Source organism: Benincasa hispida, chromosome 1 (assembly GCF_027475165.1).
Source record: "Benincasa hispida cultivar pf3 chromosome 1, pf3_genome.v1.1, whole genome shotgun sequence".
NCBI classification, from domain to species: Eukaryota; Viridiplantae; Streptophyta; class Magnoliopsida; order Cucurbitales; family Cucurbitaceae; genus Benincasa; species Benincasa hispida.
The window spans coordinates 932,410-951,833 of NC_143478.1; the positions used below are offsets into that span (position 1 = coordinate 932,410).

General features: G+C 34.9%; 1 protein-coding gene across 1 annotated transcript; it reads right to left on the reverse strand.

Moving 5' to 3' along the window:
* Positions 1 to 11,897: 11,897 nt before the first annotated feature.
* LOC120091073 (dehydratase family) lies at positions 11,898 to 19,154 on the reverse strand. The gene is made up of 14 exons (XM_039048892.2): positions 18,336 to 19,154; positions 17,506 to 17,577; positions 16,594 to 16,641; positions 16,011 to 16,165; positions 15,715 to 15,909; positions 15,510 to 15,621; positions 15,304 to 15,373; positions 15,144 to 15,202; positions 14,778 to 14,901; positions 14,153 to 14,223; positions 13,557 to 13,658; positions 13,326 to 13,406; positions 12,348 to 12,506; positions 11,898 to 12,255 (listed from the first exon to the last, which is right to left on the reverse strand). The coding sequence occupies exons 1-14, from the start codon at positions 18,897 to 18,899 to the stop codon at positions 12,205 to 12,207; spliced, it is 1,863 nt and encodes a 620-aa protein (XP_038904820.1). The 5' UTR covers positions 18,900 to 19,154; the 3' UTR covers positions 11,898 to 12,204.
* Positions 19,155 to 19,424: the final 270 nt, after the last annotated feature.

The window sequence follows — 19,424 nt, forward strand, 5'->3', positions numbered from 1 at the left end:
TTACGGTCCATAATTTGAACCGTGGCTATATTTCCATAAAGGGATTTCTACTAAAAGATCTTAAGAATACCTGAGCATTTCATTTTTAAAAAAAAAATAATAATAATAATAACTCGATCTCCCTATTTTCACTAATATAAGTTGCTATTTACCATTTAGCCTATATATATATATATTTCTTCCATGCATACTCTCTCTCATGCATATATTTTTTCTTCCTAATAATATATTTCATATATTTTCTCCCCCATAATTCATACCAATTTCTTCCTCTTCCCTCTCTTTTCTCCTTCCCCCTCCCTCTATTTTCTCCTTCCGGCGAGGTGGGTTGTAGGCGATAGACGACATCGTGGGGCGAATTAAGGGCTCGACACGAGATGACATGAACGACTTGGGACGAATTGATGACGCAGATAACGTGGGACGAATTCACGGTGACGGGTTGAGTATAAGAGATGAAGATGGAGGGTTATGTATTATAAATCCTCATATGAAGATGGACCTTATGTTTTCCTTTTTTATATATATATACTTTTTTTAGCTTTTGTAAGAAATTTTATATATGCTATGATATATATATTCATTTATTTAATATAAACGAGTATTTTTTCTTTTATTTAGACTTATTGTATTATGATATATATTGTGGTGTAAATAAAATTTATGAAGATTTATATATTGTGATATATTCCATATATTGGTTTATATTGTGATTTATGTCAAACATTAAGTCAATTTCTAATTTATAAACGGTAGTATTGATTAGAATATTTTCAAATACCTAACAAATCTTCTAAAATATTTTTAAAATAATCATGAATCTGTTATAAGGTATATTTAAAATAACCATTGATCTATAAAAAAATATTAAAAAAAAAATCAATAAATTGATATGTGAAAACCAACATAATAGAAAATAATTTTTTTTTCCAAATTGGAAAATAGAAAAAAAATTTAAAATAATTGCATTTTCTATCTTTGATAGATGAGAAAACTATATTAAATGTATTTTCTAACTTTATAACAAATGTGTTTTCTCTCTCAATCGCTAAAGTAGCTTTGAGAATAAAATAAATATATATATATATATATATATATATATTTCTATCTTTGATAGATGAGAAAACTATATTAAATGTATTTTCTAACTTTATAACAAATGTGTTTTCTCTCTCAATCGCTAAAGTAGCTTTGAGAATAGAATAAATATATATATAACGAATTTAAATAAATATAAAAAATGGTAAAATTGTCCAAAAATGACACTAAAAGATCTTTTGGAAAAAAAAATCAAATTTAAAGATATTTATGAAATATGGCGTAAGATAGACTTCTTATGTAAAAATTGATTCCATAAATAGAACTAATAAGAGAAATAACAAAATAGGAAGTTTCATTTTAATAAATGACAAAAAAAAATTATGAAATTAGATAAATGGTAAGAATATTTTCTGAATTATTAATTTCAAATGTTCAAAATAGCTCTATCAAATCTTATTTATTAGTAATTCAAGTTACTAGATAAAATTAAAATCCTAACTACATAGATTTCATTACTATTAGAATGAAAAAAAATAAAACACACGTAATATTTAAAAATTATTTAACTCGATTATTAGAAATTATAAATCGATCATATTTACCCTCTATTAATAGACATGAAATAGAAATCAACAACTGTCTTTATATATATTAATAGTATGTTTTAAACTTAAATTCACAAAACTAATGGGTATTCAAAGTATTTGTATATGATTTGCAATGATTATTTTTAAAAACACAATTACTTAAAAACCAATGCAATTGATAAGAAATATAGTATAGGTATATTGTAAATTCTAGAAATATTAAGAAATACAGTTGTTATATTACAAACACTTCCGCATATACTTTATATACGTAAATTGGATTTACCTTTGCAAAAAAAAAAAAAAAAAAATCCTAAACTATATTTTAAGATAATATAATACAATTTAATGTGTATTCAAAAAGCGCAAATAAAAGCATAAGAGTTAAAATAATAAAAAAAATTAAAAATTAGAGTATAAGTAAAATTAATGTTTTTGGATATTCAAACCAACCATTTATGATTTAAAAAATTAAAACTCCTAAAAAAGATGCATAATTTTAAAGTATTTTCTTGAAAAATTGAAATATGATCCAAAAGAAGGAAAAGAAATCATGGGCTTGTGAAACCGCCTAACGTTCATGTCGAAACAAAATCACAAGATTAAAGAGTAGCAAAATTGAAAAAATCTCAAACTTTTAGTGAACAATCTAGAAAAGAAATTAAGAAAAATCTATAGAAAGTTGAAGAAAAACTATAAGCAACGAGGTATGAGTTTAGAAAGAAACCATTAGGGGTGTTCATGGATTAGGTTGAATGTCTTTTTAGACCCAATCCAATTGTTCGGGTTGTAAATTTTTTCAACCTAAATAACCCTTATTAAAAACTGAACTCACTCCATTGAGTTCATCGCCATAGAACTCAATAGTTACACCGACCTTTCAACACTATACTTCGATTTTGCTCTTCGAAAAAGAACATCGGCCCTAACAATTCCGTCTCCGCCTACCAAAACAACCGAAAATGTTTCAAAAAAGGTCGGCATACGGCGTACAAAAAGTTTGTGCCCTTCTTTATCTCTAGAAATAGGGTGTCCTAACCACCCAATAGCTATTCCATCCATATTGTCCATGGAACTCGCTCTGAATAATCCACTGTTAGAGCAAAAATTAGAAATGAAAAAGGGAAAGCAAAGGTGGAAGAAGAAGGAGGTGAGTCACCATTAAGTTAAGAATTGGTTTGTTCTCCACCTATCATGTAGTGCCATGTGTAATATTCTTATTCCTTGTATTATTATTATTGTAACAAACTAGGGCAAGCTTTGTATAAAGGAAATAGGGTTGTAGATATTCTTTTATCGATTCAATACATAATACAAAACAAGAAAAGGGAAGTCCAAAGGACTAAAGCAAATTTCCAAAACCTCTTTATCTTCAACTTGGTATCAGAGCCCATGGTTGACGCCACATTCACCGAAAATAGTTCCTCCACCGAACGGTAAAATTTATCACACCACCTCCCAACCAGCTCTTGAATCAACTCACCACCACGAAACTCGAACGCGGGAATTTTATGCTGTGGAAGACTCTTGCACTGCCGATCCTCCGAAGCTATAAGCTCGAAGGACACCTTTCAGGTCAGATACCCTGCCCGCCGAATTCATCCCAACGACCTATGAAGCAATATCCAGCTCTCAAATGGCAAGCGATGACAGAGTCAATTCATTCATTGAACGATCACTCAATCCGTAATATGAGGCCTGGCTTGCTGTCCATCAACTTTTGTTGGGATGGCTATACAATTTCATGGCCCCAAATGTAATGGTTCAACTTATGGGATATGAGAATGCCAAGGAACTGTGGCAAGCTATTCAGGAACTATTCAGTGTTCAATCACGAACTAAAGAAGACTACTTAAGGCAGCTATTCCAATAGACAAGAAAAGGTGGCCAAAAAATGAGTAAGTACCTCAAATTGATGAAGATACACTTCAACAACCTTGCACAGGCAGGCAGCTCTATATCGACAAGAGCTCTAATCTCACAAGTTCTCCTTGGTCTTGATGAAGAATACAACCCTGTTGTCGTAGGCATCCAAGGTAAACCAAGTATTTATTGGTTAGATATGCAATCTGAATTATTGTCCTATGAAAAACGGCTGGAGCACCAAAATTCTATCAAAATACATAATTCATTTGCACAACAATCTTCTGTCAATGTAGCATTTAACAGGAATAAAAATGGAGGGAATCCACACTTCAATCCTTCATTCAATGGAAATCGACAGCAGGGGAACAACTCTAAAGGCAACAACACTAATCATAATCCATTTAATGGACAATGAGGTAGTTGTGGTCCAGGAAGAGGTCGAAATAACAACTCAAACAGACCAACATGTCAAGTTTGTGGGAAGTATGGTCACTCAGCCCTGGTATGCTATCTTCGGTTTGACAAAGAATACCCTCAGAATGCTGGACAAGGCAGAGGAAATCATGGGTCAGTCGGCCCCAACAACAACACTACTGCGTTGTTCATGTCAGCTCAGCCCTCCAACCCCTTCATAGCCATACCAGAGACATTAACATATCTGAACTGGTACATTGACAGTAGGGCTACCAACCATGTCACTCCAGATTATAACAACATCAATAATCCAACCGAGTATGGAGGTAATGAACTGGTCACTGTAGTTAATGGTGAACAATTACACATATCTCACACTGGTCAATCTTGCTTATCTGATGGAAGGAATGAATTTATATTGAATGATGTCATGTGTGTGCCTAACATAGCAAAGAATCTGATTAGTATATCAAAGTTAGCTCATGATAATGATGTGGTTGTTGAGTTTCACACTGATTATTGTGTCATTAAGGACAAGGATACAGGCATAACACTGCTGAAAAAGAAGCTTGACAGACGGTTATACCGACTACAAGGGGCTGAAGTGCTACAAAAAAATATCAAGAACCGAGGACCTACTTTGTACAAAAAAACAAGTCGACTGTTTTAATTCTATCAGAAGTTAGGATCAATGTAGTTGAATCAAAAGCTATTTGGCATAGGAGACGAGGACATCCATCAGTGAAAACTCTAAATTATGTTATTAGAGAATGTAAATTGCTAGTTAAATCGAATGAAGGAAACGAATTTTGTCATTCATGTCAATTGGGAAAATCCTGTGCCTTATCATTTCCTAACTCTCAATCTTGGGCTTCTGATAAGTTTGAATTAATACATACTGATGTATGGGGACCAACCTCTATTGAATCTACTAATGGATACCGATATTACATATCATTCTTGGATAATTACAGCAGATATGTGTGGCCATACCCTCTGAAATAGAAAAGTGAGACATTGGTAGCATTCCATAATTTCATTCAACTAATACAAACTCAATTCAATTATGGAATAAAGATACTATAATCAGATAATGGGAAAGAGTGTGACAAAATACATCATCTCTGCGAGTCCAAAGGCATTTTAATTAGAAAGTCCTGTCCCCATACCTCTGCACAAAACGGTAGAGCTGAACGCAAGCATCGACATATCATAGAAACTGGGCTCACACTCCTTGCACAGGTATCCATGCCCCTGTCTTTTTGGTGGGAGGCGTTTTCAACAGCTGCCTATCTTATTAATGGCATGCCTACCACAGTATTGCAAGGTAAATCACCCGTCACCATAATGTTTGGTTCTAACCTTGATTTTCTTAATCTCAGGACATTTGGGTGTGCCTGCTACCCATACCTACGACCATATCACAGTAAAAAATTCCAATTACACTCGGAGAAATGTGTGTATATTGGTCCCAGCTCGTATCACAAAGGGTACAGATGACTCAGTCCATCAGGCCGGATTTATACAAGCAGACATGTTAAGTTTGATGAAAGGGAATTTCCATTTGCAACACAGTCGTGCACCACGATCGCCCAGACGATAGGTCAAATGATCGCTAAACAACCATCGTTTAGCATGATCGCCCAAGTGACAGGCCATACAAAAGACACCATGATCGCTAAGGCAGCACGATCGCTTAACCTTCATCGTTTAGCACGATCGTTCAGTCCCTATCGTTTAGAACGATCGCTCAAACAACAGACAATACGATCGTTTAGTGGCCATCGTTCAGAACGATCGCCCAGACGACAGATAATGCAGTCGTTCAGTCTCCATCGTTTAGAACGATCGCTCAGCCGATAGACAATACGATCGTTCAGCGCCTATCATATAGAATGATCGCACAGACAAAAGATAAAGCGATCGTCAAGTCTTCATCGTGTAGACCGATTGCGAAGGCTAAAGACAAAACGATCGCAGTGAGTTCATCGATCATGGACATTCCATCGTCCAACACGATCGTCCAACTAACAACCCCTCCCGTACCTACTCCCCTCAATGAGTCATTAATTTCGAGCCTTCAACCAATACTTAATACCCTGCCTCAGTCACCGTCCCTCTCTCAAGAAAAGCCAGCCTACCATCCAGACCATACCTTAAACTCCACAAACCAGACAACCTCACCTCGTTAGCATCTCACCAAAGCCCATCGGAGACCTTGCCTCAAACCACATCAGAAGAACATACCAGTCCAACTCTACCACACATATCACATCCTACTACTGCCTCAACCTCTACTAGCCCACCGCAGCCCACCATCTCCACCCGTCCACCACCTGCTCCGACTCATCCAATGATCACCCAAGTAAAAGCTGGCATTTTTAAACCAAAAGCCTAGATAATGAGAAAAGCCATAGATTGGTCTCAAACAGAGCCCACTAGAATTATAGCAGCACTTGCAACCCCTCAATGGAAAAAGGCGATGTATGAAGAATACGCGGCGCTAATGAGAAATAAGACCTGGACACTGGTTCTTGCATCTCCATCTCAGAATATCGTTGGGAATAAATGGATATTTCGACTCAAGGGGAACATGGATGGTACAATACAGCGGTATAAAGCCCAACTAGTAACAAAGGGCTTTCATCAGCATCATGGAGTCGACTTCTTTGAAACCTTCAGCCTAGTAGTGAAGTCCTCAACAATCCGAGTAGTCATCAGTGCTGCTATGTCACACGGATGGACGCTGAGGTAACTTGACTTCAACAATGCATTCTTAAATGGAAGACTAATTGAGGAAGTGTATATGAGTCAACCACCAGGGTATATCAGCACTCATTACCCAAATCACGTTTGCAAGTTGGAAAAAGCAATCTATGGTCTGAAACAAGCACCACGAGCCTGGAATACAACACTCAGCTCAGTTCTCACAAAAAGGGGATTTTATCAGTCAAGATCTGATATCTCTCTATTCATTTATCGCACGAAAGGCTCTGTCATATACCTCATTGTCTATGTTGACGATGTCATTGTCACAGGTAACAACACTCAACTCACAAAACAACTCATACAGACCCTTGATGTACACTTTGCATTGAAAGATTTGGGCCAACTTAGATATTTTTTGGGAATCCAAGTACATTATCTTGACTCAGGCCTACTGATAAACCAAACGAAATATGTGGATGATTTGCTACACAAACTTCATATGTCTGATGTGAAACTGGTGCTCTCGCCAATTGTTCAAGGCAGGAAACTGTCAAAAGCTATGGACAACCCCTCTCTGAACCTTATACATATCGCAACATTATCGGAGCTCTTTAGTACTTAATGCATACACGGCCTGACATCATCTATGCTGTCAACCAACTAAGTCAGTTTCTTCAAACTCCAGCTGATATCCATTGCCAAGCAGCAAAAACAGTACTTAGATATATCAGTAGCACAAAACATTATGGACTCTACTTTCAACCAAGCCCGAATCTACATATATCTGCCTACTCGGATGCTGACTGGGCATCCAATCTTGATGACAGTAAATCAGTGGCTGCCTACTGTACATTTGTAGGAAATAATATCGTCTCATGGTCTTCGAAGAAGCAAGCAGTGGTAGCAAGGTCGAATACCGAATCTGAATATAGAACACTTGCTCATGCCACTTCTGAGGTCCTCTGGCTTCAACAACTATTAGGTGAGATGGGATTACAGTCAAACACTTGACCGACCATATGGTGTGATAATCCAGGATCAGGAACCTTAGCTGTCAATCTGGTTTTTCACTCTAGAACCAAACATATTGAAATTGATGTTCACTTCATCAGAGATCATGTTCTAAAAGGTAACATCAACATTATGTGTCATCGACCGACCAACTTGCTGACTACTTCACAAAGCCATTCAACAACATACACTTCAATACATTACAAGCCAAAATAGGAGTACTTGAAGTACCCTCCAGTTTGAGGGGGGATGTTAGAGCAGAAATTAGAAATGAAAAAAGGAAAGTAAAGGTGGAAGAAGAAGGAGGTGAGTTACCATTCGGTTAAGAATTGGTTTGCTCTCCACCTATCATGTAGTGTCATGTGTAATATTCTTATTCCTTGTATTATTATTATTGTAACAAACTAGGGCAAACTTTGTATAAAGGAAATAGGGCTGTAGGTATTCTTTTATCGATTCAATACATAATACAAAACAAGAAAAGGGAAGTCCAAAGGACTGAAGCAAATTCCCAGAACCTCTTTATCTTCAACTTTCACCTTTTGTGGGATTATTCCCGATATAGAGTTGGGTTGGTTCGGGTTAATCGAGCCATTTATTTAAAATTTTGTTCTAAAATGAAGCAAAATGTAAATATATAAAAATCTAATTTAATTATTTTCATACATTGAATGAAGTTTAACAACTCAGTTTCAATTTATATAGTGTAATTTTTTTTTCTAAAATGCAAAGAAACTACTTTTAAGAGTTGTTGAAGAATAAATTATTAAAAAATATTGGAATTAAATAAAATTAAAATTAATATATGTGTAAATAATTGTGTTATAAGTAATAGAAAAATATATTTTTAAAGTTAATAATAAATTCGGGTTGACTTGGGTTATATTAGGTGAACCCATGAACCAACTCAACCCATAAAATTTTTATTTATTTGAATCCAACCCAACCCAGATGAGTTGATAACCAACCAAAATCACACAAGTTGGGTTGGATTGATCGATTTTTTCGGATCATCGGGTTTTTTGAACACTTCTAGAAGCCATAAGGTGTCATAATTTAAAGGTAAACACAGTCCGATATTACTTGCGGTGGTGGTCTCGGTCTCAATTTCATGATAGGCAGTATGTTACACGTGATGGGGAAGAGGACGAAAAAGAAGAAGGAGAGCAAGAGAAGAAAGAAAAATGAGAATGAAGGGATATTGAAAACTAGAATATCAAATTTAGATAGATAAAGATTTTTTAATATATATATAGTGTAACTAAATTTGAAAGATTATGCTTTGAGGGTATTTTTGGAATACAATAATTAATCTACACGCATAGTAGGTATGATTTGCCAAAAAATGTTGTTAATTCTAAATTCTGCCAAATATCCAAACAAAACCTAAAAATTTGCTATATTATCAAATTTTCGCTATAAATGTATAATATCGTAGACTATGTAAAGATCATTCTTTTTTCTTTTTTTGGAAATGTGTTTACCATAATTAAAGTATTTTTACTTCTAGTAATTGTTCATTTTATTTAATCAAAGTCATTGGTATCTTCAAAGGTAAATTCATATTTTCACCCGAATTGTATTACCCTATATATATATATATTACTCAATTATTGACGTAGATATTAGCTTTTTTTCTTTGAATTCAACCATTTACAGCATGGGAAATTCGATTTTTTTACGAGGATACATACCTTATGTCAGAAAATTAGCTAATTATAAACATAGAATCACAAATTGATGTTTGGTGCTTTTGTTAATATTTGCATATTGTTACATTGGTTATTGTTTTCTTCCTACTTCAATAGTAGGGAATGAAAATTTAAACGAGTATATGTCCATTTATTGTTGAGATATACTCCTCGTTATAATACAGGTTCAAAATCCTTATATTTTAGATAATGATATAATTTAGTTTATGAAGTACATATTATTTTCTAAAGCATAAGAAATAAGGATTAAGAGTTCGCTTTTAATCTAAAGATGTTTATCTTTTTTTTTTCCGAGTACAATGAAGAAAGGACAAACAAACCAACAAAATATAAGCATCGTTAAAGTGAGCATAACTCAACTGTCATATGTTTTAGTAACCACAATGTATGTGATTTGAAAGGAGGTATTCGACCCAAATTTTATTCCAACCATTTCAAAGAACATGAGAGACAAGATTGTAGGCCTCTTTGTAACAATTACATTTATATTAAACAAAACCATTGAAACTAGTCCATGAAAGTGATGTAATGCTTAAAAATGTGCAAAAATTTACAAATTTACTTTTAATTAGGACCTAATTATGAAAGTTAAAAAATTGTGGAAGTTTAAAGTTTATACTGTCAACTTTCCGATGTTGGACCCCACTAATAATGCAAGTTTTAGTTGTCTTCTATGTATTAAATTCATTATAAAAAAATCAAATTAGGTCTAAAAGTTAATTATAAAGTGTATGACTTTATCGATAATTATAATTAATAAAAAATTAATAAAGTTTTGTTTTTCTTAAAACAATCATCATATGTTAAAGGTGGTTAGTTAGTTGTTATTCGTGTTTTTGTTAGTGTGTTGATATTTTTTTTTGAAAAAGTTGTTATAGTGTTAATATTGTTCCTAAGGTAAATTACATTTTTGGTCCTTGAAATATCTATTTGGTCCCGATTCAAAACATAATACTTTAGGTTCTGTTTGATAATTACTTTATTTTTTATTTTTGTTTTTTAAAATTAAGTCCTCCAAATTTTTTTCCTTTATATCTACTTTTTACCAATAGTTTAAAAAACAAGTCAAATTTTGATGACTAAAAAAAGTAAGCAAAGTTGTTTTTATTTTTGAAATTTGGCGAATCCAACCATTGTACTTAACAAAGACGCAAATCATGATAAAAAATGTGGATGATATAAACTTAATTTTTAAAAACAAAAACAAAAAAAATAGTTAACAAACGAGATCTTAGTCTTCGGAGTTTGAAAAATAGTTCTAAATGGTCCCGAGACTACTTTGACTACTTGTTGACTAACGGTAAGATAATGTGGTGGGTTAAACGATGACTAAGCTAGCTGATTTGGCAAAAATATATGAATTTAATATTTTTGTTTTTACTGATGTGGCCTTCTTTTTCCATCCCTCTTTTTCAACCTAGCAATGACACCATCGTTTTTAGTTGCCATTCTCTCCTTCTTCTTCGTTCAGTTTTGTACGTGGGTTTTCTTCAACTTGTTCAAAAAACTTGAAATTGATGGTTAAAAGATAATCATTCACCTCATAGGAGAACAAAGATGAGTTAATACATGTTTAAAGGAAAGAGGTATTTTCTACTGGTTGTTGGTAAAAAAAAAAATTAGTTAAAGAGAAAAGGCTTTAGAATACATTTCTTGAATGTAAAGACAAAAGTGATTGTGAATTCTCTGTGATCTTTTGTACTATCTTTGAAATAAAACAAATTACTTCTTCAAAAGTGGATGTAAGCGAATTACTCATAAACTCACTGTTGCTTCATCCTTCTTCAATTTCTCTTCTCACATTTTCTCGGTTGTTGTTCATCTTGAGACTTTTCTCTCTGTAGCATGCAATAGTTTTTTTTTCATTTTGAAACTGAGAAAATAAAGAAAGGCATTTCGTTTTGGTTAATCATTGAAAAAGTAAAGACAAATTTTGCCAACACAACTTTTCGCTCAATTTTTCTTTACATCGAAGATTGGAAATTGTGTTGCTTCAAGTGTTATGCTGTATTGTGCATTATGTTACACATTTTGGGTGCACTCGTCTACGAATCTGAATCGAAGGCATAACTTTTTGTTTCTTTTAATTTTCTCTGTCTTCTCCCTCTCCTCCTTTTAGATGGAAAAGAGATGGGCTGCCCGCGTTCTTCACTGGACAACACACGGCAACAACTGAAATGGCCGCTCACTAGGTTGAAGGAGGAGACGGTGAAGAGAGATTGGAGAAAGGCCATATCAGTAAATATTTTGCCAAATCAGCAAGTTAATTCATCACCGTTAGTCAACAACCATCAAAATAGTTTTAGAAACCATTTAGATACCAAATAGACATCGACTTTAATCCTCAGGGACTGGAAGGGTGTGTTTTACCACAGTTTTAGATACCAAATAGACATCGACGTTAGTTTTGCAATTTTCTTCTCCTTAAAGCATAAAGCACAATAATCTGGCAGTCTTTTACGTAAATTGTAGGCTCTCGCTTGAAATTTTTTTCATTCTATTGCATGTACAAACCAGATGATCAAATGCATTTGATACATACTCAACTCTATAAAAATGATGATTAAATAAAAAAAATGTCATTAATTAAAATCAAATGGATATACCAAATGCACAGCCCGTGTTAAACAGACCACTGCCTTCCTCTGCAAATAATTCAAAATGACTTGAAACAAAATGGTGAAGAAAACGAGAGGAAAAAAAACAAGAAAAGAAAAAAGGAAAAGGAAATTGATGTTTACTAAAAAATTGGGTTTGCCGTAAAAAGTAAGATGTGGTTTTGGGAACTGGGTTTGTGGTATAACTCTAAATGTGAACTAGAGAAAGAGAGATCTCTAACTGCAGCCTACAGGTTCAGGTTCGTCTTACTCGTCTGTCACGCACCCTTTGGATGCCGCTTGCACATTCTTGATGTACTGAAAACGAAGAACGATTTGGATAAAATTTTTCTTTATAAGAAAAGAAAATGTTTCAGACATGTGAATCATAGAGATGGTATGACACGAACCTTGTAAAGAACGCCCCTAGTAGCCTTGTATGCAGGTGGAATCCACTTCTTTCTTCGTTCTTCGATCTCTTGATCAGATAATTGAACATCGATTCTCCGGTTCTGAACATCAACATTGATGATATCGCCATTTTGAACCAACCCGATTGGACCGCCATCCTGGAAAATGGATACAGAAAAGCACTTAAAAACTTTATTTGACCAAAGAGGGGACCATAAGGCCAGGAGGAAAAAGAGAGATCGCATTAGGTCTAAACTTAATTATTACATTCTTCATATCAAATGTTTTTGCGAAACTCTGGTTCTCATTTTGTGTGCCAACAAGACAACCATCATGACGATTATTGCAACAAATATATTTCCATCATCAAAAGAATTTTCTTATTTCAGAAGTGGTTTCTTCTAGGACTAGAACTGTTGATATATTCTAGCAAAATATTTACAACAATGCAATGGTATAATGGATAAAAGACCAAAAAAATTTCTTCCTTTGAAGGACCCCATTATTTGTTCAAGATATTACCGAATATCGAGTTGTCACATTGAGACTCGTCTCCTGCTATTTTTCGAGGATCCCACATTGAAAAGACCAAAGGACTTCACGCTCTTTATAAGATAAATGGGTTACTTATCTCATTGCACAAAGAACTCCATATTATCTTAATATGGTTCAGAGCTCATGAAGCTATGAAGCTTGAGTGAGTATTTGGTCAAAAACCAAAACTGAGATCTGATTCAAGAATGGTAAACTAAAAGAAGTACCATTTTGAGGAGTATGACAAGAATCCCACATTAGAAAAATCAAAGAACCTCACCCACTTTTTAAGATAGGTGGACTACTTCTTTCATTATCGATTGGTTCCATGTTATCTAATACTATTATCAATGAATGCATAAATCTTTGAACTCTCTCTACTCTAAGCTTCTACTGTTTAGACGAAGTTCAAGAATTTAACAAAAGTGAGAAACCAAACGCACCAATGCTTCCGGGCAGATGTGACCAACCACGAAGCCATGTGAACCTCCAGAGAACCTACCATCGGTCAGCAATGCCACTTCCTGTAGATGTCAATGGCAGTGTAAAGATCAAGTTGACTTCAGAGAAGATGTCATCTTCTTTAACTTCGAATGACTTTGACAACAATTATTTACAAATTAAACAAAAAAAAAAAAAAAATCTAACATGAGTTTAGAGTTCAAACACGATACCTTCCCCAGACCTGCCCCCATTATTGCACTAGTCGGTGTTAACATTTCAGGCATCCCCGGTCCCCCTTTAGGGCCTTCACCTCTAATGATCACTGTTCTCCCCTAAGGAATTAAAAATTTTAATCTCAATTACAACATACAAAAAAAATGTGTGGATAAACACGTGCTTAGCATCCTCTCGAATTTGTGTATATATGCATGCGTGTTATGTATAGATATGTGCACTACTAAAATTTAACTATTCCATAAATTTAAGGGATAAAGACTTACCGTTTTAATGTCTAAATCTATGAAACCTGAAAATGAGAACCCTAAAGTCGTACCATTTATATTTGGAAAACTCATAAACGGGATATAGAAAGGATTTACATAACCTATCATTAGTAATAGTACGAAAATATATGCACGTCAACTTATGTACCATGTGGAATTTGAAACCCCTAACTAAGAATTGCATGCAGATATAAGATGAGATTATTAGCCAAAGAGAGAAGCCAAAACAACGATACATCACATAAGACTGACACTTTTGCAAAGATAACAGTTTGGAACTTGGTCGTAAGGTGAAAAAGAAAGGGAAAAAATCGTGAGCGTACCTTAAAACTCGAGGGATCCTTTGTTATAGCTGCAATCATCGATTCTTCACCTTCAAAAACAAGAGCAGGACCTGCAAAACAGATGTTTTTAGGTAGAATGATTTGTTTCCAGAAAATTTTATTACCATTCTTTACAAATATCTAGTAAGTTATAAGAATTTGGTTCAAAATCAGAAAAAGGAAAAAACTTGCTGGATTGATAAACATTGCGGAGGAGGGGATTGCTTCATCCCTTTAACCCTAAGGTTGTGTTTTCTGGCTTCGGCCTTTTGCATGAAATCCTTTGTTTATTATCACGAGAAAGAAAGAAACAATGGTCTTTTAAGAATTTGAGTAAAATCTGCAATTCATCTGTAACACCTAGACCTACCAACCAAAGACACAGGCAGTAGAGAGTGGCACAGAGGTACAAGGATGTACGTTCTGATAAGCGATGAGATTCAGAACCACAATACAGCCAGTTTTCTCGCCCAAAAAAAAGGAGGGGGCCAAAACAGCTGTTAAATGAAAAGTATTTTCCTCCTTTTTTTTAAAGAAAAGAAATTCACGGTAGCTTCTAATCAAAATTTAACCATAAATGACATTTCTAGTTCATAAAGCATCTTGAAAATTCAATAAACAGTACCAGAGAAATATAGCCCCTCCTTGCCAGTAATCTTAGCTACTGAACCCTCAGGAGCAAGATTTCCATATAATATTTGAAGGTGCCCTGTTTTCTTGATGGGATTCTCCAAAGGTTTGATAATATCCTGCATCCAAAGCAGAAGAAGAGATAGTTATTATGAAGTGTTCCTTCAGATCTTCACCTCTATTGTAGTCAAAATTCTTTGAATTTTGGAACTTTTGGAAGGGATTATACTTTTTTATGTTGGGACACGGGTGACGAAGCTGAACCGTAAACCAGAAACAAAGATCCACGGATACTTAAATAGTTTAGAAGCATGATTTAATTTCTGAAATCATGGATGTAATAATATCAAAGCCATCTTACCTGCCCTTCAGATAGAGGTAGGAAAAGTTTAGCATTTTCAGCCAGCGTCTTTCCCGTGACTAAAAACAAAAACAAAAAATAAAAAATAAAAAAATAACATCAATAAAGGAAATCACTGAAGTAAACTCCAAATCCCATGGTCGTGTTAGCCAAAATATACCAGTTATACAATCTCCATCTAAAAGTCCGTGCTCCAACAGATAGCGAATGACTGCAGGTGTTCCTCCAATCTATCAAAACAAATGTTCAATGCTTATCAAGACACGATGGTGACAGTATTGTACCAGTACATGCTACAGCTGATCAAAAGAAACCTAGTGGTAGCATTTTATATGACTGGCAATGAGATGAAAATAAAATCCAGACCTTGTGAATGTCCTCCATCACATATCTTCCACTAGGCTTAAGATCGGCAAGTAAAGGGACCTGATCGCTAACCTTCTGAAAATCATCAAGGGTTAAATCCAAACCAACAGACCTGCCAACAGTTGTGCCATTAGCCACAGTGGTATCTACAATAAAGGAGTCAAAAGTCAACGAATAATTTTACATCAAGCTCTCCTCTCCTCACCTTGCTATAGCAATCAAGTGTAGCACTGCATTAGTGGAACCACCCAAAGCCATAACAACAACCATTGCATTTCGTAGTGATTTTTCAGTAATAATATCCCGTGGTTTCAAATCCATCTTCAATAATTCCAGAAGATATTTTCCAGCTAAACGGCATTCGTCTATCTTCAGTGGATCCTCAGCCGGTGTTGATGAGCTTTAGAAAATGTGAATCAGATGAGAAATAACATAAATCTTGAGAATGTCTTCCCAGAGCTGCACACCAAACTAACGTCGTGGACTGGAGATATATCTTACCTGTAAGGAAGAGACATGCCCATAGCTTCAATAGCAGATGCCATTGTGTTAGCTGTATACATACCACCACAAGCCCCAGCCCCTGGGCAGGAGTTGCGGACAACATTCCTCCTCTCTTCATCACTTATTGACCCGCTAACATATTCTCCATATACCTAAGTGTCAATAATTACAAAATGTGAAAGGAAATTTGAACTTTTGAAGAGCAAATTTGACGAACACAGTTATTAAGATTTTTTTTTAATCAAATGTCATCGACATATATAGCCCAGGCCAATATCATGAGCAAACATATTCAAATAACCAACTTTCTATTTTCTTGAGTTTCTTAAAGATGAAAATTCACCACGTTCAACATTCATTTTTGTTTTTATATGCCAGCAAACTTTTATGTCTGTACTAAATCCGGGAGTTACATGCTTATGCAGACCCAGAGTGATTGTCCCCGAAATTAATGTTGTGTTAAAAAATATTACATATTCATCATGAGATTTTAATGCATAAATGACTCACTGTGAAAAGATAATGAATGCTGAGATTTTAAATGAAACTTTCTTACATTTTGTTTTCAATAAGCACATACCTGAAATGCAGACACTATGTCATATGTATGGCCTTGAAAATGACCAGGCTGCAGACAAAAGCAACAGAAAAGAATATTAAATTACAAACAACTTTAAAAACTTACACTAATTAGCTTGGATTCAAATAAGGACAAAATACTAGTGTCTTAGAAAAAGTAGGGAGATGATAAACGCATGTTGGCATATCTATAGCATGTAGATGTATGCATCTATAAGCAACAAACTCATTACGATATTTCCCTAAAATGTGAAGGCTCTCAAAGTGATCATCTTCTGTAGTTCTATTCTGATAAAGATGGTGAGAGAAAAGTGAAATGAATCAAGAGTCAAGATACAAATGGAAACACTCCATTGTGGTAAATTTAATACAGACCACGTAGAAGTGAATAACTTTTAGCAGGGTTTTAGATGGAAAACATGACACCAGCTTCTTGATAAACATAAGATTCAATCTAAGAAGCCCAGACACTTACATTTGGCTAGCATGTCTGTGTCCAACACGTGTCAACTTGACACTCCAACACTTGTTGGACACGTATCGATCACTTGTGCAACAAATATATTAGACATGCATAGAGAATTTATTGAGTATACTAAAAAGGCACATATACAACAATAATAATAAATTTTGAGTGTAAAATATATCAAACTAAGTTTTTTAAGCATATAAATGCATTGACCTATTTACTTTGAATTTTATTTTACTTTTTTGTATAAAAATGAGATATATTTCTTAGAAAGGCATATTTTCATAAATGTGTCCTTGCTATGTCATGTCCTAGATTTTTTTTAAAATGGCGTGTCACCATGTCCGTGTCGTATCCACGTCTCATATTTGTATAGGTGCTTCTTAGGATTGAAATGAAATATTATATTCAAGTCATGGATATGAGTAAAATCCAAGTCCCAACCTTGATGGTTCCACCATAGACCATAATACTTGGTCGATTCAGCCTACCCATCGCCATTATTGTACCTGGCATCTGTAGAATAGCCAATTATCAGCACAAAATTGTAATGTGGATAGAAAAAATACCTAAAGCTCTTCGCGGTGTTTTTTTTCCCTTTGTAACTTGACTTTTAACTCTTCATGATACAAAATATATTTCCTTTTCCAAAAATTAAAATAAAGTAAGAACAGCATGCTAGTGAAACCGAAAAAGAAAAATGAAGCCTGTGCCTAAACAAGATCACACCCGGTTCAATAAGGTCAGTTTTGCAGACATATAACTAATCTTTGTTCAGGGGTTTCTTTTTTTTTCTTTTTTTTTTTCTTCCTAACCTCCTAGATCGAGCTCAATGATTCTCGATAAGGACCCGATAGATAAATTCTTGTGATTATAAAATTCATGTTTATTTCCTAACATCGTTCTTTGTTTTCCAGTCTAATTTAAAAAACGAAATTAAGATCATGGCCAAATTTTGAAAACTAAAAAAAGTGGTTTAACATTTTTTGTTCTAATCTGACTAAGATTTCAGGAGAGAAAACCTAAACAAAGAAACCGCATGCACTATAGTTTTTATACGGTTACAGAAAACAGAGAACAAACTTTAACAAAGAGGCTTAATCGATCAGGAATGACATAAGCAAAACAGAGAAATGGATGGGAAAGAAGGGAGAGGGGGGTGAAGCAATTGAAATTGCAAAACAAGTCCTCAAATACGAGTAAGCAAGATAGAAGATTGTCAGATTCTGTGCCGAAAACAGCCAGAAAAAGGGAAAATTTTAGATAAAACTCACATTCTTATCACAGCCAGGGATGGAGATGTTCCCGTCGTACCACTGAGCACTCATGACAGTCTCGATGCTATCCGCAATCAAGTCCCTTGACTGCAAGCTATAGCACATGCCTCTGGTCCCCATGGAAATGGCGTCACTGACACCGATCGTGTTGAACCTAAAGCCAACCATGCCGGCTGCTTGAACTCCATATTTGACAGCCTCAGAGAGCTTCAACAGATGCATATTGCATGTATTTCCCTCATACCAGACCGACGAAATCCCAATCTGAGGCTTATTGAGATCGTCGTCGGATAGACCGACGCCGTGGAGAATCGCCTGAGAGCCACCCTGGGACTTCGGCTCGGTAATGCGAGAGCTGTACTTGTTGAGCTTTTGAGTGGTAGTGGAACTAGGAGATGGAGAGTCTACAGACACCGAGGGAGGCGGAGATTGTGTAGTGACATTAGAAATCGAAGCACTGACAACGAGAGGACGGCTTCGTTGGACATTGGTAGAGACAGATGGTGAAATTGTGATGAAGGGGATGGCGCGTGGTGAAGAAGATATGATTGCCGATTGCATTTTGGCGCCAGAAAGAGGCGGCGGCGGCGGCGGCGGCAGAATCAGGGTTTAAGGAGGTTATGGCAAGTTGGCAACAGAGAGGGAGAAGAGCGTTTACTCTGAGAACAATAAGAAGAGTGCTGACATCGAATATCAGTAAACGACAAGTCGATAAAATGTTAATCCCATCTTGTGCTTTGTGAGCGGTTTCTCTTTTTTTCTTTTTTTCTTTTTTCTTTTCCTTTTTTAATACAATTCCTTCTTTTTTCTAAAAATGACAAAAACCACTCCTACTATGGTGCTATTAGTTTAACATTTTTTTCCCGTTACAATCAACCCCTCAAAAATTTTCATTTAATTAATGGCCTCTCTTTTTTTTCGATATCCAATTAATGGCCTTTTAAACTTTGCAACTTTACATTCAAGTCCTTAAATAAAATATGAAGAATTTCTATGGTCGAACCTTTTCTTTTAATAATTAATCAAACAAAGTTGTTTTTCTCTATATAACTTTTAGAACTATAATATATGTTTGATTGAAACAAC